This window comes from Notolabrus celidotus, chromosome 11 (assembly GCF_009762535.1).
Source record: "Notolabrus celidotus isolate fNotCel1 chromosome 11, fNotCel1.pri, whole genome shotgun sequence".
NCBI lineage: Eukaryota > Metazoa > Chordata > Actinopteri > Labriformes > Labridae > Notolabrus > Notolabrus celidotus.
This window is the reverse complement of record NC_048282.1, coordinates 34,282,008-34,307,285: the sequence shown is the minus strand read 5'-3', so window position 1 is coordinate 34,307,285 and position 25,278 is coordinate 34,282,008. Positions and strand designations below refer to the sequence as shown.

The 25,278-nt window shown below is 38.5% G+C and overlaps 1 protein-coding gene across 1 annotated transcript; it reads left to right on the top strand.

Moving 5' to 3' along the window:
- The first annotated feature begins 1,226 nt into the window (after window positions 1–1,226).
- LOC117820982 (natural resistance-associated macrophage protein 2-like) lies at window positions 1,227–25,251 on the top strand. The gene is made up of 16 exons (XM_034694949.1): window positions 1,227–1,599; window positions 3,696–3,785; window positions 5,103–5,248; window positions 6,905–7,027; window positions 9,631–9,750; window positions 13,404–13,510; window positions 16,194–16,264; window positions 16,343–16,410; window positions 17,595–17,750; window positions 17,835–17,993; window positions 18,084–18,170; window positions 21,155–21,274; window positions 21,383–21,532; window positions 22,940–23,013; window positions 23,099–23,252; window positions 24,773–25,251. Exons 1-16 carry the CDS (start codon window positions 1,578–1,580, stop codon window positions 24,878–24,880), a joined length of 1,755 nt encoding a protein of 584 aa, XP_034550840.1. The 5' UTR covers window positions 1,227–1,577; the 3' UTR covers window positions 24,881–25,251.
- The last annotated feature ends 27 nt before the right edge of the window (window positions 25,252–25,278 follow it).

Here is a 25,278-nt window from a genome sequence, read left to right as displayed (position 1 = left end):
ACACACACACACACACACACACACACACACACACACACACTAAATGAGATTACAAAGATCCGTGTCCAACTGTATTGGGTTAGTTTCCACTTTTCAATAAATTTCATATATTTATTTAGTCAGATATATTTATAATAAACTAGTGAAGGCTTGTATTTAGTAGAATTATCAGTACACCAGTTTTAAAAAATCCTCAATTATATCATGTATCCAAAAACATACTTATATTTCATTCAATTAGTCTCATAATGTAATAGTAATTGATAATAAATAAATAAATAAATAAATAATTAAAACACTAATCAGGTGTTCTTATTATGAAGTACAATGTTTCCTTAAACCATAGATAATAATATAAATAAATAAATAAATAAATAATAATAATAATAACAATAATAATAATAATAATAATAATAATAATAATTGTATTTACGTTTATTAACAAGGCAAGATAAAGAATAAAACATATTTTAAAAGACATACAATTCATTAAAGATAACTATAAAGGACTAAGATTGTTTTAAAAAATATATTAAAACATTATAAAACTGTTAAAATCAAGTAAAATAAAATAAAGTTCAGGTAAAACCAGGAAAGGCTCTGCCATAAAAGTATGTAATGAGCAATGAAACACACAGATAAATAAACAAATAAAAGTAGAGAAATCTAAACCAGAAATTAATTCAGTTTTATAACTTGCATGTTTTAAGAATAAAATGTTAGAGATTATAAAAATTATAATTATTATGATTATGAATACTATGAGTATTTATTCCAGGAGTATAAGTAGTAGTAAATTAGTTTCAAAAAATGTTTTATTTTGAATTTTCTCGCAGTTTACTCAGTGTTTGAATTTTCTGAGATTTTTATTTTGAAGGAAACCGTCCAAAACTTTCTTTTGTAATATATATATAATTTTTTTTAATTATAAAAACTGCTTAGTAACCAAGTATAATTGTTCTGACTATAAATATTATGATTATCATTATTTATTCCAGGAGATTTAATATTCAGAGATTTTTTTTGAAGGAAACTGCCCAAAACTTTTTTTTTTTTTTTTTAATATAGAGAAACTGCAACTGCAAAATAATAGTTTCTCTAGCAGTCGGTGTTTATTTAAAAAATATTTAAGTTTAATAAAAAAAAGTTGAAATGACATTGGTTTGTTTTATTTTGATAGTCTGTCAGTCTTCAAACTTCCTCCAGAATCAGCTCAGAGTTTTTCAGCCAATAAATCAGGTCACGAGACAGAAAGAGGTGCAACCACCAACAATGGGTTCATTTGTGTAAGTTAGAGTGCCGGTGTGTTTCCTCCCTCCTCCCTCCTCCCCCCTCCCTCCTTACCTGTCCGGTCAGTTTACACCCTCACGCGCAGGGACAGAGTCCAACCTGCCGGATTTTCCTGCTTTCATTAAACTTCAGAGGAAACAACCAGAACAGGGAGGAGAGAGAAAATGAACCTGGGAGCAGGGACTGAGGTTTACAGGTGTTATATCAGTTTCGGTTGATGAGTTTATAGTTTTATAATCAAGTTTAAAGAGATTTTATAAAAGAAGAAGAAGAAGAAGAAGAAGAAGATGTTTTCCTTCCTGAGGAAAGGTGAGTCCTCCTACAGGTGTCACTGAAGGGAAGTTCTGAGCTATTTTAAGCACAGAGGTGGGTTTCTATCAAACTCACACTTAGTGCGTGATGTACTCCCCTTTAGTGTTTTATTTTACTATAGACTTTAACTCACAGTACTTTGACTCCACTAAACCTCAGAGACAAATAATGAATTATTGAATTAGTAAAAAGTAAACTTCTTAATCACAACCTAATTAGTTATCATGTGTTTTTTATTCAGTAGTAAAAGTAAATCAGTGTATAAATACTACATAAAAGTGCACATGCACTACTCAGACATTTCAGACAGAAATGTGATATTATTGAATTATTTGATTTGGTTTCAGATTCATTTTGATGTTGTAAAAGAGAATGGACATTATAAAAAATAATATTTATAAATAATAAAAAGCATCACTTATGTCACTTATGTGTACATTTCTCACAGTACCAATGCTTTTTGTAAATATATTGTAAATGTTACTTATTTAGTTCGTACATACTTTTCTTAGAAAGTGTTAATTTAATTTTTAGTTGCTAATAACTTTTAATTTTTACTATTTTATATGCTTTTTGTTGTTTGCACTGTCTACTGCTGCTGTAACACTGTAAATTTCCCCGTTATGGGATAAATAAAGGAATATCTTATCTTATCTTAAAGGGTGGGAATCTCAGAGTAACTCATAATGCACTACAACAAAATACAATATAACACAATGTGATACAAATAATACAATAAGATTCGATATGATGCCAGATTCGAAACCCACATAATGATAAGATCATGATATGGCGGTTCCAAAAATACCCCTAGAAATAAAGATGATGCTGATTACTGGTTTCATTAACACCATCATAAGGAGTCATGCAGCAGTGATGGGGTATTTGGTGTGGTGATATTTGGCGATACATTAACTGTATGGAATGAGTCAGGAATCAGGATGATGATATATTTCTATATGTCCCACACCTGCTAAAACCAAAGTGCTACGTTATTTTTCTGCCTTTGTGACTCAAGGAGACTTTTATATGCAGGATTTTTTTTTTGACTTTATTGCATGGAAACAATTTCAACTTTCAAGACCACTGTTCTTTCAAGTACATTGCATTTTCTTTCCCCATAGTTTTACAGACATTAAATGAAAAATGACATATTAATAAAATAACTCAAACTGAAAACAACCAAAGCAAAATAAAACAATACAAAGGAAACAAATACATGCATCTTGTATCTGAGGGATAGTAAGAAGTTTTCAAATGCAGGAATTCTTACTGTTTTTTACACTGTAGTTTTAAGGTTCTCAGAGTTTTGCAAAGTTGTTATCATGCCTAATAGTTTCATCATTCCCTGTGGTAGCCTGATTTTAGGAATCAATTCCATACTGATATCACAAGAACCCGTGGTGTAGGCTAACATATTTAAATTACAGACTTAACTAAGGCAAAGAACAAGAGATGTACTTCTAGAAATAGAATAAAAAGTAGAGTACTAGTAAGTGCTCATACTGTCAGCGATATTATGTTGATATTGGATAAACAATAAAATAATATAAAAACAAAATATTATTTTAAAAAGTGCACTAGGTGTGATGGAAAAGCTGTCTAGTTATAGAATAAGACTGTGTGTACAAACCATATAAAAGTGTTATTTGATGTGAGTATCATCAATTAGATATACACCCAACAATATGAACTATTAGTCTGAATAATCTGGATTACTGTGAATTAAATTTAGCAGAGTGAAAAGTGTAACCTTTCCAAAATGGAGTGGAATTATTTTTGAAATTCTACCACAAAGACAGAACAGATGTGAATGTTAATGTGCAGAAAATGTACCTTTCTTCTCTGTTATTACATGTGCACTTTGTTATGCATTGCTCCAGTTTATCAATTCACCTGCTGATTATTCTGAATAATTATCTGAGTATGTTTCAGGGTAAATAATAACGCTGCGGTGTCTCCAACAACAGATCTGTGATTACCTGTACATTTTCTCTCATGGTTTTTTCTGTGTGTGACAGATTTAATGTTGTGTGCAGTGTGATTATGTTAGTGACTGTAATCCTGTTATAATTACACCTCTGTGCTTCCAGTCAGAGACCCCCCACCTGAGAACATCCACATCTCCTGTCTGCCACCCAGTATTCCCACAGACCTGGAGCCGGAACAAACTGGAGGACAAAGTAATGTGAATGTTTGTTGTGTTGACAGCTTTGTTTTCCTTTGGGGGGGGGTCATCATGGCTTCATGTGATAAATAAAGCCTCATGTGCAGGAATCTTATTATCACACTGTGCAATACAGCCCCCCTAACCCCAGACATGCATGCTCTTTATTCCCTTAAAACCACATAACAACTCTTTAAACATGACCTTATAGTTATCACACTCATGTATCTTTGTTACAGTGTACAATAAGAGAAGTGTGAGCCTTGATTCTAGATCTGATAGCATGCTACCTACATGAAGATGACCCCTCCCAGAGGAAAATACATTTAGAAAAGAGATCTCAAAATTGTTTCATTTAGATCTATTTGAAAGGAAAATGAGACTATAGCTTATGTCTCCTGTTTCTCGTTCTTGCCTCCACATTTCAAGTTGTCAGTTTTTGTTATTGATTTTTTTGCATGTTCTTTATTTAGGCTAGAATTTGTAGTACTGTTTAATTTTAGTGGATTGTCTCTTCCCTGTCTCCATTTGTCTCATTGTCTCCTTTGGGCATGAAAATGAGCCATTAATGAGATATCTGAAATAAGACTCATGTTGCTTTTGTCTCAACTATTTCTCCAAGTGAATTTTAGGAGAAATGAATGAGAAGAATTTGAAACTTGAATGAGGCTGAAATGAGAATCAGAATCTTGTCTTCCGAGACGCAGAAGAGAAAGCCTTGAGCAGTAAAGTTTTCCTCTGGGGTTGGACGGTCTTGCACTTTGGATGTTACTGAAATATCTCCATAATCTATTTTATAGATTCAAAGATTACCATGCAACTGAAGAGGACTCTGAATGGCTTTAATGGCTTTGTGTCTTATACTTTTGCATCACCAGCAGCTCAAAGTGTGTATTTGTCATGTACCAAAACAAGCTTTATGAGCAGTAGTCAAGTTTCAAGGATATATTGACAACCATGGGCTAAGCTAAGGGTCAATTTCACATTTTGGTGTCACTTTCAAGACAAAAATGTTGGTTTAGTTTGACCATCTTTAAAACGAATAGCATTTCTCAGACGTTTTTTGGACTTATTTAAGATTAGTCATTAATATGTTTGTGAAACCAAAACATAGAATAGTTCATGTTAATGATAATGACTTTTTAATGCTTATGGAACACATTATAGCCTCTTGAGAGCACAGGTAACATCAAATCTCTACCTGTCAAAGTGTAACCTACTGTGTATTCCTCTGTGTACTTTGTTGTGTGTCACCTGTAGAGTGATTCATTGTATCTGAATCCGTTTATGTTTCTAATATGATTGTATAAACATTTATTTGAATGTTTCCCAGGTGATGTACCGGAAGAGAAAGCAGTGATCCAGACGTCATACACACACAGAGTCACACCTCCTTCAGTCTTCCTCCAGAAACACAATGACCCAGTTTCTAGTACTTACTTTGACCAGAGGGTCCCTGTTCCTGAGGACCACAGTGAGGTAATCTATACATTGGTCCATGAGTGATACCAAATATTGTGGAAACCCAATGTGAAGGTATAATCTGCATGAAAAATTCAAATGTGTCAACCTTAAGAGGCCTTTTCATCCTAATACATTGAATTAATTTAAGATTTGTGGTTTTGTTCAGATTAAACAGACAGGACAGGCAGAGTCAGAGTGCCAGGTATCACTCCCTGTTTCCAGTATCTGTGTAAAGCTAACCGGTTGCTGGCTGTGGATTTATAATTGCCTCATCTCAGCTAAATTAAGTTTTGGCAACAGTGAAGAAGAAAATAGACAGAAAATAGTCACATTTCCAAAAATATCTTCCCCTTTCATTTGCCAAAAAACAAACTTTTAAAGGTGACATATCATGCAAAATTGACTTTTCAATGGTTCTCTACCTGAAATATGTGTCCCTGTCTACAAACCCCCCGAGAATGAAAAGAATCCATTCTGCCCCTGTTCTGATTTCTACACCTTTCTGTAAATGTGTGTGAAACCAGCCGTTTCAGACTTCAGTGTTTTTGTTACGTAACAACAACATCCGGTCTGTCACAGAGTCAGAGCTCGGAGCTTGTTCAGCCCATAGACTGTATAAAATAATACTGAATCCCTCCTCCGTTTTTCATTACCTGCACAAATGTGTGCTAACAAGGAGCTTAGGAGGGAGGCATGCTAGCTGTAGGCTGTCTTAATAAACACAAAGGTCGGTTTTACTCCCCACGTCTGCAGATTTGAAGATCTAGTGGATGATTTTTATTTATCATGGATAAGTGCTAGCGCTAGTTAGCATAGCCACATAGCTACATGTTTGTAGCTGTGTACCAAGACACACGTCGACATACTGATAAATAAAACAACAAGAAACACTAAATCTGTGACCAATCCTTCAGAAAGGTCCTGCTGCAGGCGCCTCTCCGTAAGGATCAGATTCTGGATCAGATTCAGAGGGTTGAAGTAACGTGATCTCTGAGCAGCCGTGTATATTCAGCCAACATGTAAACATTAGATCAATGTGCTGGAGAGCCGAGGGCACATGCACTTCCTGAGGGGGCGTGGTCAGAGAGAAAGCAGACTGTTCTGAGCAGGGCTGAAGAAGAGGGGTTTTCAGGCAGACCAAAATCTGATTTCAAAGTGTTTTTTTGAGCATAAACTTTAAAGACATGTTTTGGGGACCTCTTAGACCAATATATATTGATGAAAAAAGTGTGATATGTCACCTTTAAGACTGGATGTTTGTTTGAAATTAATGGTTTCATATATGATTCAGAAAACTCATTGTTTTATGATGTGTTGGAGTGAAAGTGATGCTAATTTCCACTGTAGATAGATCAGCAGTGTTGTAAGTTTAGTCTGACTTTGTTAACATTACAGCTTCATTTTAAATAATTAGTTTTAAGATGTTTAACCTCCGATTGAAGCTGTTTTCACTGACTCTGTGTAACATTATTTTCCAATGGTTGTAACATTACTTTTAATTGTTGTCTGTTTTTAAATGATCATCATTCCTTTAGGGTTATATCTTTTATTTGCTTGTCATGCATTTTAATGTTTCTTTTATATGCTCGTCGTCATTGTAAATGAGGGCTTGCTCTCAATGATTTTCGAGTTTAAATAAAGATAATGATAAAGTATGTGTTTTTCCTGCAGAGGGGGATTAGTCTACGTAAATTGTGGGCCTTCTCCGGACCGGGGTTCCTGATGAGCATAGCCTACCTGGACCCAGGAAACATCGAGTCTGACCTGCAGTCTGGTGCTAAAGCTGGCTTCAAGGTAAGGCTGAAACTGCAACAATTACTGCAAGTTTCTCTTCTCTCATTTGGCCACAAAACACAAAAGAAAAGTAGAAATTCTTCTAAAACATTTTCTAAATCCTCCTTACGTTTGAGCAAAGACCAGGAGATTTAGTTTTTAATCACATTTGAAAAAGAAACAAAAGAAATCCTCTCAAAAGACAGAAATTACAGGAATTTTTGATGTTTTTCTTAAAATATTCAAGTTTTTTCAGGCAACCATGCTGCTTCTCTTCAGTGATAAGACTTCAAAAGATTAAACAGGAAGAATTACTTCTTCATTCTTTACTAAAATACTTTTTGTTATTGGGTAGATGAATTTTTGGGAGCTTAAATATTAGTTTTATTTATTTATTATTTAAAGGGTCCATGCATATTAATTAACACTTCTGTAAATATGCCAGAGTTAGCCAAAAGGCTAGTTTACATCCATAGTCCCTTGCCAGATGTTAAAAAGGCTCCCTAAAAAGATCAAGATTAAACAAAGAAAAAATAGAGTAAATTAAGATCAAAATAAGAAGGTAGAGGAGAAACCAAAACACAAACAAACAAACAAACAAACAGAAAAGAGAAGAAAAGAAAAGTACAAATAGCACCATATGATTAAAAATGACTAAAAGCTACATATTAATTATACTATATTGAGAAAAGATCATAAATATCTAGTGGATTTGATGATCAAGCATCAAAGGTTAATTTTCCTGAACCAGTTTTAAAATATGTAAAAGAAAAGGAACAACAAGTAAAGGAACAAGGAACCCAGACGTTATCTAATCTTCTATCAAGGTGAAAATATGACACTGATGTATCAGACTGCTAATCACACAAACAGAGACACACATGACTGAAACTTATTTCCTGGGGCTGAGATACAGGAATCAAACTTCACTTCCTCAATCCTTTTTAGATGCTGCAAAACAGGGAAGTGGTTGTTGACTTTGTGGTTTTTCTACAGAAACTGAAACAAAGTGTGAAATGAGAACGTTAACTCTCCTGTTATGTTTGTTTCTCTGGAACAGCAATAATGTTCCTGGGTCAATTTGACCCGGGGCATATTCAATTATCCAAAAGTGTCAGAACCCCAAAAAATCCCACTTCACATTTTTTTAAATCTTATTTTTAACTCCATTACTAACCATTTAAAAATCAAGATTCAGTCCATTGGTGTTCTTTAATTCTCACAGATCATGGTTCAATGAGGATATCTCACTCGTTTCCCATTAAAATTAATGTTAAAACTTTTTTTGATGTACATTGGAAAGCCCTAAACATAAATACAATACTTTTACATGACATAGATTTTGTTTATTTTATTTCAAATTTCAATTTTTTATTTTTTTTTATGAAGTGATGTTGATAAATTAAAACGACACCTCTTCTGTCACATGCTGCCCAGATTTTTCTGCTGCATTTAGCTGGTTTGGAAGGCATATACTGCCTAAAATAGACTTTAAAATGGGTCAATTTGACCCGCAACATAACAGGAGGGTTAAGTTTAGTGTCTGAAATCTCACATCATTATTTTTTTTTCATAGGGAACTTACAGATTATTTGCACAACACTATAAAAGCAAGATAAAGAAGACAGTCCACACTCTGATGTTTTGTGATTGCCCTGCACCTGTGTGATTTGCTTAGAACACCCCCCTTTGTACACAATTATATCAACCATAGCTTTAAAGGTGACATATCATGCAAAATCGACTTTTTAATGGTTCTCTACCTGAAGTATGTGTCCCTGTCTACAAACCCCCCGAAAATGAAAAGAATCCATTCTGCCCCTGTTCTGATTTTTCCACCTTTCTGTAAATGTGTGCTGAAACCAGCCGTTTCAGTTTTCAGTGTTTTTCATCCGGTCTGTAACAGGAAGTCAGAGCTCGGAGCTTGTTCAGTCCATAGACTGTATAAAATACAACTCAACCCCTCCTCCATTTTTCATTACCTGCACACATGTGTGCTAACAAGGAGTTTAGGAGGGAGGCATGCTAGTTGTAGGCTGTCTTAATAAACACAAAGGTCGGTTTTACTCCCCACGTCTGCAGATTTGAAGATCTAGTGGATGATTTTTATTTATCATGGATAAGTGCTAGCGCTAGTTAGCATAGCCACATAGCTACATGTTCGTAGCTGTGTACCAAGACACACGTCGACATACTGACAAATAAAACAACAAGAAACACTAAATCTGTGACCAATCCTTCAGAAAGGTCCTGCTGCAGGCGCCTCTCCGTCAGGATCAGATTCTGGATCAGATTCAGAGGGTTGAAGTAACGCGGGTCTGTGAGCAGCCGTGTATATTCAGCCAACATGTAAACATTAGATCAACGTGCTGGACAGCCGAGGCCACACCCACTTCCTGAGGGGGCGTGGTCAGAGAGAAAACAGACTGTTCTGAGCAGGGCTGAAGAAGAGGGTTTTTCAGGCAGACCAAAATCTGATTTCAAAGTGTTTTTTTGAGCATAAACTTTAAAGACATGTTTTTGGGACGTCTTAGATATTGATGAAAAAAGCGTGGTATGTCACCTTTACCTCTTATGTTGGCTGCATGTTTAACAGTTCATGCCTCCGTTTCTCACCCTGACAGCTTCTCTGGGTCCTGCTGGGAGCCACAATCATCGGCCTGTTGCTACAGCGGCTGGCGGCTCGGCTGGGCGTCGTCACTGGGATGCACCTCGCTGAAGTCTGCAACCGCCAATACCACACTGTGAGGAATCATCATCTGTTCCTTTTCTCCTCTAGATACTAGATAGTGTTGTGTGGGAACAATAGATACACAGTAAATATACAGTACATAATAACAACCTCATTAAATCCCTGATTTCTACAATAAAAATATGGACAAAAATCTCTGCATCCTCTGGAGTTAGATCAAGATTAATATTAGCTGTAAATATTTAAAGTAAACAACAACAAACAATACCAGAGAAAAGATGTAATGCAGCATAAATCATATACATCATACACCATAGGGTGGATAAGACTTTAAAACTATGCAAACAGAGGAGTGGAGTTTGTTTGAGACTAAAACTTTGAGTCTGTGAGCAGAAGTAATCCTGGTTTATGTTACTGCATCGTTGCATAACCAGCTTTGTTCTAACAGCATCAGTAATCTGTAGATTATTCGATCAAGGCTGTGACCTGAGAGAGGAGGTCATCAGAAACTGTCTCTAAACGTTAAAAGTTACAGTTCAAAACCTGAAGGACTTAATGGATTATTCATGTGAATGTATTTGTAAATCCTTCACATGTAGAAATGCCTCCGCTTCAGTGATACCTGAGAGGGAAATGGAGTGTTAACCACATGCATGCTGGTCATGTGACCCGTCCTTTTGTTCTCTATTTCTGTCCCCTGAAGCTCGCCCACTGAGTTCCTGCTGGACTCATTTTAACTGTTTAAAGGAGCCTGAGGCAAAGCGGAGGATTTTGAATGTTTTTCTTTCCCATCCAGTCGATCTTCATTTACATGTTTCATTAAAAAGTCACTAAGAAGGTTTGAAATCAGACAAAGCTGGAAGCATGACTTTGGGATTGCTGCAATGCCCAACATACCTCAATGTGAATCATTCAAAGTCATAGCTGATCCTTCAGACCTGCAGCACACCTGTGTCCTTTGCAAAGTTAGCAATCCAGAGTAAAATGTCACAAAGGTCGGCCGAGCATTCCTATGAAGAGCCAAGGAGAGAAGACACACTGCACACCTCTGAGGCTTAAAGTCCAGTCTATAAAATGCACATCAGGACATTTTTTATCCATTACAGACCCGCAACTCATCTCTTATTCAAGACAGTGATACGTCACTGAAGTGTTTCTGATATATGTTGCTTTATTCTTCTACTCAGCCACATTTTAGAGGCAAATACTGGACGTTTGACTCCTTTTTTTTTCACATCAGTCACATTAGAAATTGGTACATTTTCCTTTTTTTTGGAACAAAGAAACACACAGATGATGTACGAAATACAAAACAACAAATAACCCCCCACCCTGACACACACTCCCTCCAGATTAACTAAATAGAACTCCAAAAATGGCAAACATAAGATAAAAAGCAAGTATAAATAAAGATAAACAGATGAAAGCAATAATCTAAACATAGTAAGACACACCATGGTGATGCTCAGTCTAAAGACACACAGCAAGCTGAGCTCTCAACATGAGATAAAAAAAGGGTCCCAGTTTTTTTTAAAGATGTGAGCCTTGCCACTCAGGGTCAGCCTAATCTTTTCAAGTTAAGAAAATAAAGTACACTCTTAAGCCAGCTCGAATGGGTAGGTGGGGCAGAGGACTTCCAATTCAACAATATCAACCTTCTGGCCAGCAAAGTCGTAAAGGCTAACATGTCCTTCTTGGCTGGAGAAAGAACAGATAGAGGAGGAGACACACCAAACAAAACAGTATAAGCATTAGGGACCAGCTGCAATAGTCAACGTTCCAAATACCTCAGACCAGAACACATTCAGAGAGGGACAGCTCCAGAACATGTGAGTGTAATGTGCCGATGCATGTTGACATGGATCACACAAAAAAGAAACGGTTTCAAATATCTTTGCCAGACGAGCTTTAGTGTAGTGAGCTCGGTGTAAAATCCTACATTGAGTAAAACTGAGTAAAAGATTACATTCAATCCGCCCAGTGAAAAAGTATAAATTCAGATTTAAATGCATGTTTTCAAATCTGAATACAGCATAGTATTTTACTTTTTATTCTTTTTTAGAGCTTTTAAACCTTTATTTATAGAGGAGAGGACAGTGGATGGACAGTGAGGAATGACATGTGGGAAGGGGGCCACAGGCTGGAATCGAACCCAGGCCACCATTGGGCTAAAAAAATTGTGCCTGAAAGTCTCTTAACCCTCAAAGACCTAGACAGCTGGCGGCCGCTACTTGTTCTTCAATGCTTGATAACTTTTGAACCGCTAATCCTATCAACAAGCTTTAAAAACACCCCCCTGCACTGGTTTCACTCCTACCTCACAGGCCGCACTCAGTTCATCCAACTCAAATCCTTCACTTCTCAACCCTCCCCCGTCACTTCAGGTGTGCCCCAGGGCTCTGTCCTGGGGCCCCTCCTCTTCATCACCTACCTTCTCCCACTTGGCAATATCTTCCGCAAATTCGGTATTCACTTCCACTGCTTCGCGGATGACACCCAGCTCTACCTTTCCAGTAAGCCCGACTCCACTCTCCCACCCTCCTCCCTCACCCTCTGCCTCTCTGAGATCAAGTCCTGGTTCACCTCCATCTTCCTTCAACTTAACAGCAATAAAACAGAACTCCTCCTTATAGGCACCAAATCCACCTTATCCAAAGCCGACAGTTTCTCCCTCACTATAGACAGTTCAACAGTGTCCCCCTCCCCTCAGGTAAAGAGTCTGGGTGTCATCCCTGACAGCTCACTTTCTTTCAACTCTCACATCAATAACATAACCCGGTCTGCATATTTCCATCTCCGCAACATCAATCGTCTCCGCCCCTCTCTCACCCCTCACACCACTGCTATCCTGGTCCTCAGTCCCGTCACCTCCCGTATCCATTATTGTAATTCACTCCTCTTCGGTGTCCCTCACAAATCCCTCCATAAACTTCAACTGGTCCAGAACTCTGCAGCCCGCATCATCACCAGAACCCCCTCCTTTCACCACATCACCCCTGTCCTCCAGCAGCTCCACTGGCTCCCGGTCAAACTCAGAATCAATTTCAAAATCCTCCTTTACACATTCAAGGCCATCCACAACCTCTCCCCCCCGTATCTGTCTGATCTCCTCCACATTGTCGCCCCCTCTCGCTCCCTCAGGTCTTCCTCCTCCCTCCACCTCTCTGTGCCCCCTGCCCGTCTCAGCACCATGGAGAGCAGAGCTTTCAGTTGCTCTGCTCCCCAACTCTGGAACTCACTCCCATCAGACATCCTAAACTCTGACTCACTACCCCTCTTCAAATCAAAACTCAAAACCCATCTGTTTCAATCTGCATTCCCTGCTTAATTTCCACTGCTTCATTTTAACTTGGTGTTACTTTGCTTGTTGTTTTTATTTATTTTATCGTGTTGTTTTTATTTATTGTGTTTTAATCTGTCTGTAAAGCGACCTTGAGTGTTTTGAAAGGCGCTTCTAAATAAAATGTATTATTATTATTATTTATTATAAAAACTCAGTTACAGCAGACATTCTCAGCTTTCCATTGATACCACATTTGTCTCATTCAGCATATTCAAAATAAATTCAGGAGAGTCCGGCGCCCCCAAAAATGGTCTAAGTCTTTAAGTGTTAAAACATAAATGCTTCGGTCAGGGTTAACCTGTTTGATTTGTCCGTATTGCTGAGTACAGTATCACATGACGCTCACCTGTTTGTCCCTCCAGGTTCCTCGGATCATCCTGTGGTTGATGGTGGAGCTGGCGATCATCGGCTCGGACATGCAGGAGGTCATCGGCTGTGCCATCGCTTTCAGCCTCCTCTCCTCCGGCAGGTGACGACAACACACACAACGTTTATTTCAAAGTTATATTTTTGGGGCTTTTACACCTTTATTGATAGAGGGAGAGGACAGTGGATAGTGTAGGAAACTGGGAGAGAGTTGGGGAACGACATGGGCGTGGAACTTAACCAGTAGGCCAAGTCCGCACCCAGACACAACATTTATTGAATGAGCTGTAGGCTGTGGAAGTACAAAGACAGACTCCAGGGTTTATTGAAGATCCTGATCTGTTAGGAGTTTTGATTTAGCGTTGGTTTTGGCGACCCCTGTAGACAACTGATCTTGTCCAGTACATGTGTAAGTCGTGTTTTGTGACAGGACGCATCCTCCTCCTGTCTTTTAACTGTCACAAATATCACTCACTGTGAGTCTATCCTCTGTTAATGTTAAAAAAGAAACTCATTGTCTGCGTGCTGTGAATCACCTCATCTGATTCTGACCTTGTGGCAGCGACAGGCTGAAAAATGACTGATGGTTTTATCTGCTTTTGTAGGACATAATGAGACACCAGCATTCATTTCCCCCTGTTTCATAACCGACCAGAAACCCCTTACAGGAGCTTTATATAAACACGTGTGATGTCACATCATCATAACACACCTAAAGCCTCTGTGTGGAGTTTTTAACCGGTTATGATTCACTCTGATTTTAATTGTGATGCCTGGACTGAGTCAGACAAACATGCTGAAGCAGCAGCCTCTTTGTCATGATTTCCAAAGCAAATATTTCCTTGAGAGTGATGGATCTGATTATTTATAGAAAGCAGGACTCCACTTTTTATTCAGGGAAACCAACTGATGCATGTAAACGACAGGAGATAAGCAAAGAGCGGAGAGAAAAGAGGTTCTGCTTTGCCCACAGGGAGCGCCGGGGTCGACCAAAACTGGAAAACTCCTCGTGCACTGTGTGGTAAATAAACTGAGGCAGAGCACTCCTCTCATCAGCCCCAGGTTTGTCTCCCACCCTCACCCAGCTCGGTGCTTATCCACCTCGCTTTGTCTTCCCCGTAATAACCGCTTCTCCTCCAGCTGTCCTACCAATAAAGACGAAAAGTCGAAAAAATCTTCAAAGCAAAGCAGAGAAAGCTGATTCGAGCTGACATTCTTAGAGGAGCACCCTGGAGGGCTCGCCCGTTCTCCAAACCTCCAGATTATTACAAACAGAGGCGAGGAAATGTTCCTTACGTGAAAGAGAAAGAAGCTGATGATTGTGAAATGTTGCTTCATGAAAACTGACGGATGGGATGAGACACTGCGGTGACTCACCTGATGCAGGAGTGTGGCTCGGGTCCTCATCACTGCGGTTCTGGTTTGTTTCCAGCCCTGGCCCTTGAGCTGCATGTCATCACCTCTTCCTCCTTCACTTTCCTTATCCCTTCCTTATCCTTCCTTATCAAATACAGACAAAAAAGGCAAATGAGTGATCTTTAAGCAGTTTAGATGCACTCTTGGGCTGTTTCCTTATAATAAAACGTCATCATTTATGATTTGTTTGTCTGTTTAAGATATAGGGTAAGATAATATATTCCTTTATTTGTCCCACAACGTGGAAATTTAAAGTGTTACAGCTGCAGAGTAGACAGTGCAAAACAGTATAAAGTAAACAAGAGCCTTTAAATAGTAATTATTAAAAAGTTATTAGCAATTAAAATTAAATAAGTAAAATAAGTATATCTTATGAACGTATATACACAACTAAATAAGTACATTTACAAATATTTACAAAACCAGTGATGCAGTTAAAAATGTGCACAGACTTGTAACATAGGTTAAAAACAATAGAGAGAACCGAGAAGAGGGGTAGAAAAAAAGTATTGCACATGTAAGAAGAGAGGGATGAGTAATTATTGCACATTCATAAATAGATGTTGCACATGAGTCCGTTTTGGTGAGGTTATTTTTATTGATTATAAAGTCTGACCACTGCAGGAAGAAAAGACCTGTGGTATCTCTCCGTGAGACACAGCGGGTGAAGAAGTCTTAGTGTGCAAGAATCCTCATTATTGAAGGAACCTACACATTCAGAAAAGTCTATTTGAGTTAAGAGGTCAGAATTTGCCTCTAAAATGTGGAGTAGAAGAAGAAGTGGTGTATTTTAGATTCATACTTATCCACAGCGCTTTGTTGCTTTAAAGCAAGGGTTCCTAAAGTGTGGGTCAGGACCCCCTGGGGGGTCACAAGACACAAATGGGGGGTCGTGAGATGTCTTCCAGATTCCTGAAGTTATCTAAAAATAGTACATTTTACCCATTATGGTAAAAAATATCGACATAGTAGCTAAACTTGAAATAAAAGCTTGAAAATAGAAAATGTAATGAGTTTTCTGCCTTTCTTTGTTGCCAGATGACTCCTAAGTTTAGAGTTAGTGAACAGGTAATTATCAAAAGCATCAGGAGCAGCAGGTTAATCATAACGGCACAGGAAACACAGTCACATGTTCATATAGGTAGGCTAATTTCTCCAGAACAGCTAAATGAAGCCACTTTAAATCACTTTGAGGGACAGTGGGAGTCAAGAGTGTTTGGCACCTATATTTTGGGGGGAAAAGTTTGGGATCTCCTGCTTTAAAGCACCTCAATTTGCTCAGTTTAAGTCCACTAGTGCAGCTTCAATCTGTCTATTTGTACTTTAATGTTGATTATTCTCTCCGTCTGTGTGTTTGTGTTCACCCATAGGATCCCCTTGTGGGGCGGAGTCCTCATCACCATCATCGACACATTCGTCTTCCTCTTCCTGGACAAGTACGGTACGTTTCGGTTCGTTAAGAACATTTTAATCACTGCAGAAACAACCAATAAATCATCTTGTCTCTGTGTGTGTGCAGGTTTGAGGAAGCTGGAAGCCTTCTTTGGTGTCCTCATCACCATCATGGCCGTCACCTTCGGGTATGAGGTACAAACGTTTTCATGTCTCCATACATGACTTAGTGCACGTTTAACAGGTTTGCCTTCATGCTTCAGTCTCTGGTGTCAGTCGGCTTGTTTGAACTTCTCATGAAGAACAGTCGAATCTGGACACAGATGTCAGATGAGTCACTAGAGAAGTCAAAGAGGTTTTATATTTCTTATGATAAACAGAAACAAACGAAATATGAGCTTTTCTTGACTGAGGAAGTGAGTTTTGCAGTCGACTGTAATTCAGAGTCTAATTGCTCAAATTTGTTTGGCTCTTTCAAAAGAAGACACTGTTTTAAACCAGGGGCTCCCAAAGTGGGGCTCCAAAGTTGAGCTCCCAAAGTTGAGCTCCCAAAGTGGGGCTCCCAAAGTTGGGCTCCAAAGTTGAGCTCCCAAAGTTGAGCTCCCAAAGTGGGGCTCCCAAAGTGGGGCTCCCAAAGTGGGGCTCCCAAAGTTGGGCTCCAAAGTTGAGCTCCCAAAGTTGAGCTCCCAAAGTGGGGCTCCCAAAGTGGGGCTCCCAAAGTTGGGCTCCAAAGTTGAGCTCCCAAAGTTGAGCTCCCAAAGTGGGGCTCCCAAAATTGGGCTCCAAAGTTTAGCTCCCAAAGTTGAGCTCCCAAAGTGGGGCTCCCAAAGTGGGGCTCCCAAAGTTGGGCTCCAAAGTTGAGCTCCCAAAGTTGAGCTCCCAAAGTGGGGTTCCTCCTGGGGGGCGCCAGACACTAATTGGGGGTCGCGAGATGTTTTTTTATATATATATATATAATCTAAAATTTCATAGGTTGTCCATTACTGTAAATATGTTTTTAGTAAAGTAATTCAATTTGAAATTAAAACCTTGCAAATACCTTTTTCTCATTAGTTTTCTGCCTTTCTTTGTTGCTACATGACTCCTAAGGTTTGGACAATTAATTCCAAAAGCATCAGTAACTGCAGTTAATTCATAGAAGCACAGGAAGCCACATGTGCATGTAGGTGGCTACTTTTCTGCAGACCAGCTGAATGAAGTGTGAAGCTACAAGTTCTTCAATGGATAGTGGGGGTCGCAGGTCTTTGGCACCTATATTTTGGGGCTCACCGTTTGGGAACCCCTGATCTAAACCAGCGGTATGATTTACAGCACCCTTAGAAATACTCACTCCTCGCACACTTTAAGTTACACCACACTCTCTGCTTTCCATCCACCAGTACGTGATGGTGAGTCCGGATCAAGGCGAGGTCCTGAAGGGGATGTTCGTGCCGTACTGCAAGGACTGCGGCCCCGTCCAGCTGACTCAGGCTGTGGGCATCGTCGGCGCCGTCATCATGCCTCACAACATTTACCTCCACTCCGCTCTCGTCAAGGTGCGTTCAAACTGCTGATTCCTCTTTGAATGTGACCATCTCTGTGACATAATCAAAGTAATTAACGTCCGAGTGTTCCCTCAGTCTCGAGAGGTGGATCGAACCAACAAGAAGGAAGTCCGAGAGGCAAACAAGTACTTCTTCATCGAGTCCACCGTCGCGCTCTTCATCTCTTTCCTCATCAATGTGTTTGTGGTGTCGGTTTTTGCTGAGGCGTTCTACGGACGCACAAACCAAGAGGTGGTGAGTGTCTCTGCTGAAGCTTTCATAATGTTTAGGTGTGCATGTTTTTGTCTTTAGCTGCTTTACTACAGATGTGTTTCTTTATTCCAGTACACAGTCTGCAATGAAACAGGCAGCCCACATTCATCCATGTTCCCTCAGGACAATCAAACTCTGGCTGTGGACATCTACAAAGGGGTGAGTCTGAAGTCACTGCAGCACTGAGGGTTGAGTTTCATGTTCTGATCAGCAGGTAAACTCTGACGGCAGGGTCACAGGTTTTATTTGATTTAACCAGGAAGAGCATGTTGAGACCAAATCTCTTTTCCAGGAGTGTGCTGGCCAAGGCAATAATAATAATAATAATAATAATAATAATAATAATAATAATAATAATAATAATAATAATAATAATAATAAGATTAATAATAATAATAACAATAATAATAATAATAATAATAATTTTATGTATAAAGCACTTTTAAAAAAAACAAGTCACAAAGTGCTTCACAATGGCAGAAAAAAAACCTTATAACCATATTTTAAAAGACATAAAATTCCCCTAAAATAACTCTAAAGGAATTCAAATATTTTAGAATATATTTCTTAAAACAGTTGAAACAAAATCATGAAAGGCTCTACGATAAAAATGTGTTTTATAGGCAGATAGGCGGCAGCACGTCTCACATACCCAAATATAATAATGTATAAATGCATTAAAAGACATAAAATAACAAGTTAAACCAGTCGGTGTTTGTCAAAATAAACCATAGCCATAAATATATATTAGGCAGAGTGTGTATAGCCAGATGTGTCTAACTCCAAATCATTCAAAATCATCTTAATAACATCCATTGTCACAAGTTCCTGACTAAGAATGACCAAAATCAGAGCCATAGATGGAGAAAAGCTGCCTTTTTGATGTTGCACATGTGTAACAACTCTGAAAGTTACACGTCCCCTAAAGCACTCCCTCATGTGCAAAGGCTGCATGGGAAAAAAATGAAGTTTCATGTTTAGAAATATCAAAAAATATCAAGCTGCATGGAATAGAAAGTGTATTTATGAAGCACATTTTAATGACAAAATAAGGGTGATGCAAAGTGCCAAACTCAGTAAATGGAAATGCTTTCAGCTTTGTCTTCCCATTCCCTTTCTCATGGAAACATAAACACATGTCTGTGTACATGAAAACACACCAGATACGTCTTCTGCTAACTAATTATTGTATCTTTACAAGTATTTGGAGCATTTTCTGCAGCAGAAGACAAAGAACAGAAGCACTGCTGGGGACCTAGACCATTTTTGGGGGCACCAGACTCTCCTGAATTTATTTTGAATATGCTGAATGAGACAAATGTGGTATCAATAGAAAGCGGAGAATGTCCGCTGTAACCATAGACTGTATAAAATATGGACGTAGTATCCGTGACATCACCCATCTGTTTCTGAACGCTGTTTTGAAGCCAATCGGCAGTGGCAGCCATATTGCTTCTGTCGAGCCAGTGTGACGTAAAGGGGCAGGCTTTGAGCCTCCTAGCCAACAACTGCAGTGTTCCTGCAGGCAGCTGTGCCTCTCATTGGAAGACTAGTAATCTCAATATCTTCGAAATTGCCGAATTAGAAACAAATTCACCCCCCTCACAGTGAGAGGACATCGAGAAATTAGCTATTCAGACTACACTCATCTTTTGCACAAGGTTGTAAACATGTTTATTAATGCTGCAAAGATCGTCTTTTTCCCATTCATGCGTATGTGACTTCCGGTACTTCCAGAGCCAGCCTCAAGCGGATCTTCGATGAACTGCAGCTTTTAACACTTCCGCATTGACTCATATTTTTAGACCGGAGGTTGCCGCCTGGCTGTAACTGAGTTTTTAAAGCTTGTTGGTAGGATTAGCGGTTCAAAAGTTATCAAACATTTAAGATGCTTACTTCTTCTTGTGAAGGAGTAAAAATGTCTGCTTGGTTAAAATCTGTCAATTCAAAAAATGTCCAAGGCACACTGAAGCACTGTTGTAAAATTAAAATATTCTTATTCATATGGTCAATTATCTCTTAAATTGCTGAATCGTGATCTACTCAAGTCTTCATCAGGGCCATTGTAAGCAGCAGCTCTGAAAAGAAGTCGTTCTGTCTGCAGGAGAATTGCAACCTGAGTGTGCAACACCAAACTGAACAGCTTCTTCTACAGAGGAAGCAACTCACAGTGATACTCAAACATGCAACTCCCAGATTTCTAACATGTGGGCGGCCTCTCATTAGTGGAGGTCAGGCCACAGGGGGAGGTATAACTCCTCATAATTTATGGTCTTTGTTTCAGAAGTAGTGTTGTTTGGCAGTTCTTTAAAAAATGATCCATGCCTTACCAACAGTGTAGGACGACTGTGTGCATTGTTTTTATGAAGTCTCGCCGTGCCCACTCAGTGCATTATAACATCCTCAAGTAACATAACATGAATCAATACAACAGACCAAAACAAATCAAAGAGATGTTAAAATAGAAACAGCAAACAGAAGCTTAAAAATGAGAAGATGAAGTTTGATATTGCACAAAAAAAACACATTCAGGGACACCATGTGCAAGAGGAGGTGACTGAAAACAATAGAGGAATGGTGGTTCACAGTCTTTTCTAACAATGCTGTCTGTATCTGAGTAAATGTTTCTTGTTTGTGTCACGTTCTTAAAGAGCTTATGCTGCCCTCTACTGGCTGAACATGGCTGCAGGATAAATCATGATAAATGGTGAAACACTGATGCAATCAGGTGCAAAACGAGACCTTTAAAGAAATAATAACCTGGATGTCAACTCCAAACATTGAACATGCAGAACTTCAGAGAGCAGCTAACACAAACACACTCTGCATGGTGCTGCCTCGTCCTCCTCTGCTAACTGTTAGCTGGATTAATCTGAGGTTTAACAAAGGGGCCACAGTCAGTTCAACACTGAAGATCAGACTGAGCTGATCCTGCACATCCAGACAGATCCAGGATCAGCTCAGGTTAAGACTGCCTTTACTTGATTTACTTCAATCCTTCCTCTTGTTCCTCAGTTTCATACTCCACCAACTTAAGGGTTGTCTTTAGGATACCCTTTCCTTTATTAAGACAAGTCCTGACCATATATATATTTAAGTCCTGTGCTTGTGTGTTTAAATTGTTGTTTGTGTGTCTGTTGCAGGGAGTAGTGTTAGGCTGTTTCTTTGGCCCGGCAGCACTCTACATCTGGGCTGTGGGGATCCTCGCAGCTGGTCAGAGCTCCACCATGACTGGAACGTACTCGGGACAGTTCGTCATGGAGGTCGGTGAAGAGGGTTCAAGGATCCTGTTATCTCAGGATGCCTTACGTATGGATTATTGTTTTCTTATTCCAGTTGTCGCTCATTGACATCTCTTTTTCTGCCCTCAGGGTTTCCTGAACCTGCGATGGTCTCGTTTCGCTCGGGTGTTGCTGACCCGGTCCCTCGCCATCACACCCACTCTGCTGGTCGCCATCTTCCAGGATGTGAAGCACCTGACGGGCATGAATGACTTCCTCAACGTGCTGCAGAGTCTGCAGGTATGACAGGAGAGGAACTAAACCACAGAAGCATCATGTAAACATCTCTCCACCTTTGAGTGTTTCTAGCTTTTAATAAGTTTCATCTTTATCTGGGTTGAGTCTTTAAATTTTATTCTAATAGGATACAGTAAATAAAGTGTGGTACGGTCTTCTACGGGACAATATCAATCAATCAATCAATCTTTATTTGTATAGCGCCAAATCACAACAAACGTTATCTCAAGACGCTTTTACAAACATAGGAGGTCTAGACCACTCTATGTCAAATTATGAACAGAGACCCAACTTCAAGACAGAATAAGACTCAGTCTGACCCCACCTTAATCCATCATGAGCACCTCGCAGTATTTAGGTAGTTACAGCGGCGAGGAAAAACTTCCTTAAAACAGGCAGAAACCTGGAGCAGGACCAGACTCATGTTAGACAGCCATCATGCCTCGACCGAGTTGGGTTACACTAAGGTACTATACTGTACAGATTTGTATGCAATGGTACAATACAATATGATTTAAAATAATATGATATGATACATTACCATACCAAACAATATGGTACAGTATGATAAAATAATATATGATATATTACAAGACTGAACAAAGCAAAACGAAACAATTCAAAACAAAGCGGTCCGATATGAAGGCATGGTAAGGTATGATGTGACATGATATCATATGATATGGTGCGATACAGTAACAGGAGGACACTTATCTTATTGAGAGTTATAAGGCAGTAGTTTGCTGCATTTAGAAAAAGTTCAATTTTGTATATTAAACTCAACTTTATTGATATAACACCTTCATGCAGCTCAAAGTGCTGCACAGAAGAACAGGGACAGAAAACAACAGAGATGGGTAAAATAATAAAAGACATAATCATAAATAAAGACTTAAAATAAAATAAAATCAATACAGTAAAATGAATAAAATAAGTAAGAAAGAAATGAAAAATTTAAAATCAGTTAAAGTTAAAAAGATCAGATAAATACAAGAAATAAATAGATTATATATAAGATAATAAATGTTGTTCAAACAATGATCACTCTTATTTTAAGACTTTAACTTTAATTTCAGACAGAGACCAAAGAGGTAAGATCACCTCTTTGATAGCAATTTATAAATGTTTGTTTTGTTCATTAAACTGTCTTTTTAAAAATATTTTCTGATATATGACCTGATACATGACTCAACCTAAAATTTAGAATGATGGAGGATCATTTTCAGCTTGTGTTGTTTGTGTATCAGGATGAATTTGAAATGCCTGATTATAAAGGCCAAAATCTCTCATGTGTAATGGAGGGAAAATGATCCGATTGAAGTGACCTTAATAACCTTTGACTGCTGGATTCTCATTAAAAGCATAAACTGTGTCACCATATGAAGCATCTTTCTTCTTCTTCTCTTACAGTTGCCATTCGCCCTGATTCCCATCCTCACTTTCACCAGTCTGCCGTCTCTCATGGACGAGTTTGCAAACGGGCTGTGAGTTAAACCGAAGTATTAGACATAAAGACAAACAGTGACGCCTCCGACTTTATAAATCCTGATTCTCTTGTCTTCCTCACAGAGTGTTTAAGATCGGAGGAGGTCTGGTGATCGTGATGGTGTGCTGCATCAACATGTACTTCGTGGTGGTGTACGTTGCAGCTCTGAACAGTGTGTGGCTCTACATCCTGGCTGCGTTCCTCTCCATCGCGTACCTGACGTTCGTGGGATATTTGGTAGGTGACACGAGGAGCGGCTCTCTCGGCACACGTTCTTTTATGGATGAACTTTGTTCCACAATGAAATCAAAACTTGTTTGAGCAGTTTCAATCTAACCACAACAATTACAGCTTCTAATGATACGTGACTGGAAAGATTGGAATTGTTGCTTTTATTCCTGCTGATCAGAGTTTAATAGAAATAGAAACAGTTTAATATAAGGGAACAGAGACGTTTTTTTAATCTGATTGAGATCTTTATTGTGCAAAATAAGAATACAGCTGACATTATAAGTTGATTTATGTTCTGTTTGACGACAAACAAATTCAAAACTAGATTTCCCACAAAAAATCTAGCAGTAATGGTTCTGTTTGAGTTCCTTTAAGAGGAAAAATTCCACATCTGCCTCGTAAATATCAACATTTACTCCTTTTTTATTTATTTATTTGAGCAGAGAGAAAACAACAGCAATAGATGACATGATACGACTAAAACAAGATAGAGGAAAGTAATATGAAATACTTAGAAATAAAATGAAATACTTATAAATTAGATTAAATTAAATAAATGAGATAAAATCTGATAAATACCAGAAAAATTAAATAAAAGGAAATACTTATAAATTAAATTAATTAGATAAAATCTGATAAATACCAGAAAAATAAAATAAAATGAAATACTTATAAATTAAATTAATTAGATAAAATCTGATAAATACCAGAAAAATAAAATAAAATGAAATACTTAAAAAAAGATAGAATAAAATTAATAAAATAAAAATGATGCTAAAATAATGGTCATAATGGTCATAATGGTAATGACGCAGTCCAGGGCTTACTCATTTTCTTTGCCTAAAATAAACAGTTGTTTAAAAAAAGGAGCATCAGGAAATGATATCACTCTTATTCTAAATTTTCTGACTTATTTTAAAACTATCAATGGGGAACTTATTGAACACAGTCTTATGTTACGTCCTCAAATTGGAGTATTAAATGTGCTCCTCCCGTGTGCATTTATTTAAGATCCTATGAATGAGTTTCATCAACATAGCTATTTAAGTTTCTGTCTTCTAATTTTGTTATTTTATGTTTTTCTGTAAATAGATTTTTCAAATTAGACAATCACGCCCATGCAGCTGTGGAAAGGTTCTCTGTTTGACCAACTCAGTCTCAGCAGATGTGTGTCTAACATGAGTCTGGTCCTGCTGGAGGTTTCTGCCTGTTAAAGGAAGTTTGTCCTTGCCACTGTAACTTACTAAATTCTGCAAAGTGCTCTGCTCATGGTGGATTAAGATGAGATCAGACTGAGTCCTGTCTGTAAGATGGGACTGGATCTGATCCGGTCTTGATGTTGGGTCTTTGTTAATACTAGAACATAGAGTACGGTCTAGACCTGCTCTGTTTGGAAAGAGTCTGAGGAGAACATTTGTTGTGATTTGGCGTTTTATAAATAAAGATTGATTTATAGTGCACCCCATACTGTGTGAACCTTGTCTTATACAGATTTCACTCATACATTTTTCCTCTCTCTTCTGCAGGTGTGGTTGTGTCTGATAGCTCAGGGTGTTACCTGGTTGGATCCGAGCAGGAGGAAAGGCACCGACACGTCCGTCCTGATCTCGCAGGAGCCGGAGTTTGACTCCTGAATCAAACGTGTGATCGAGTGGACGCTTTGTTTTGAAGGTGCTGCTGTCAGTCATCGAAAGCGTGAGCGCAGTTTCTTCTGACCAGAAGGTACATGACGGACTGTGACACTGGCTCCAGACATGAACACTAACATGATATGACACTCCATCAATCATAAGCATTGAAACACTACAGGTGTGGTGCACCGTGTCATACAGGTACTTATCGATATGTGAAGGAGAAGAGTTTCTACAGACATTCCTCCACCAGGATTCCGTCCAGTCAAACACAATTATGCACACTCACTATGAGGACGCTTCAGAAAGTTCATTTACTTTATTTATTTAATGTTTAATTGTATTGGGGCGAATATAAGACTGTTCTACATTCACATCCTTGGCTTGTTTGCATACCCGTC

What these genes read in the sequence shown, in the direction of transcription:
- LOC117820982 (XM_034694949.1), top strand. Translation starts at nt 1,578, where the DNA reads ATGTTTTCCTTCCTGAGGAAAG. An exon ending in GACGCACAAACCAAGAGGTG is followed by an intron (nt 17,994 to 18,083) that starts GTGAGTGTCTCT and finishes TCTTTATTCCAG; the next exon opens with TACACAGTCTGCAATGAAAC. An exon ending in TGACGTTCGTGGGATATTTG is followed by an intron (nt 23,253 to 24,772) that starts GTAGGTGACACG and finishes TCTCTTCTGCAG; the next exon opens with GTGTGGTTGTGTCTGATAGC.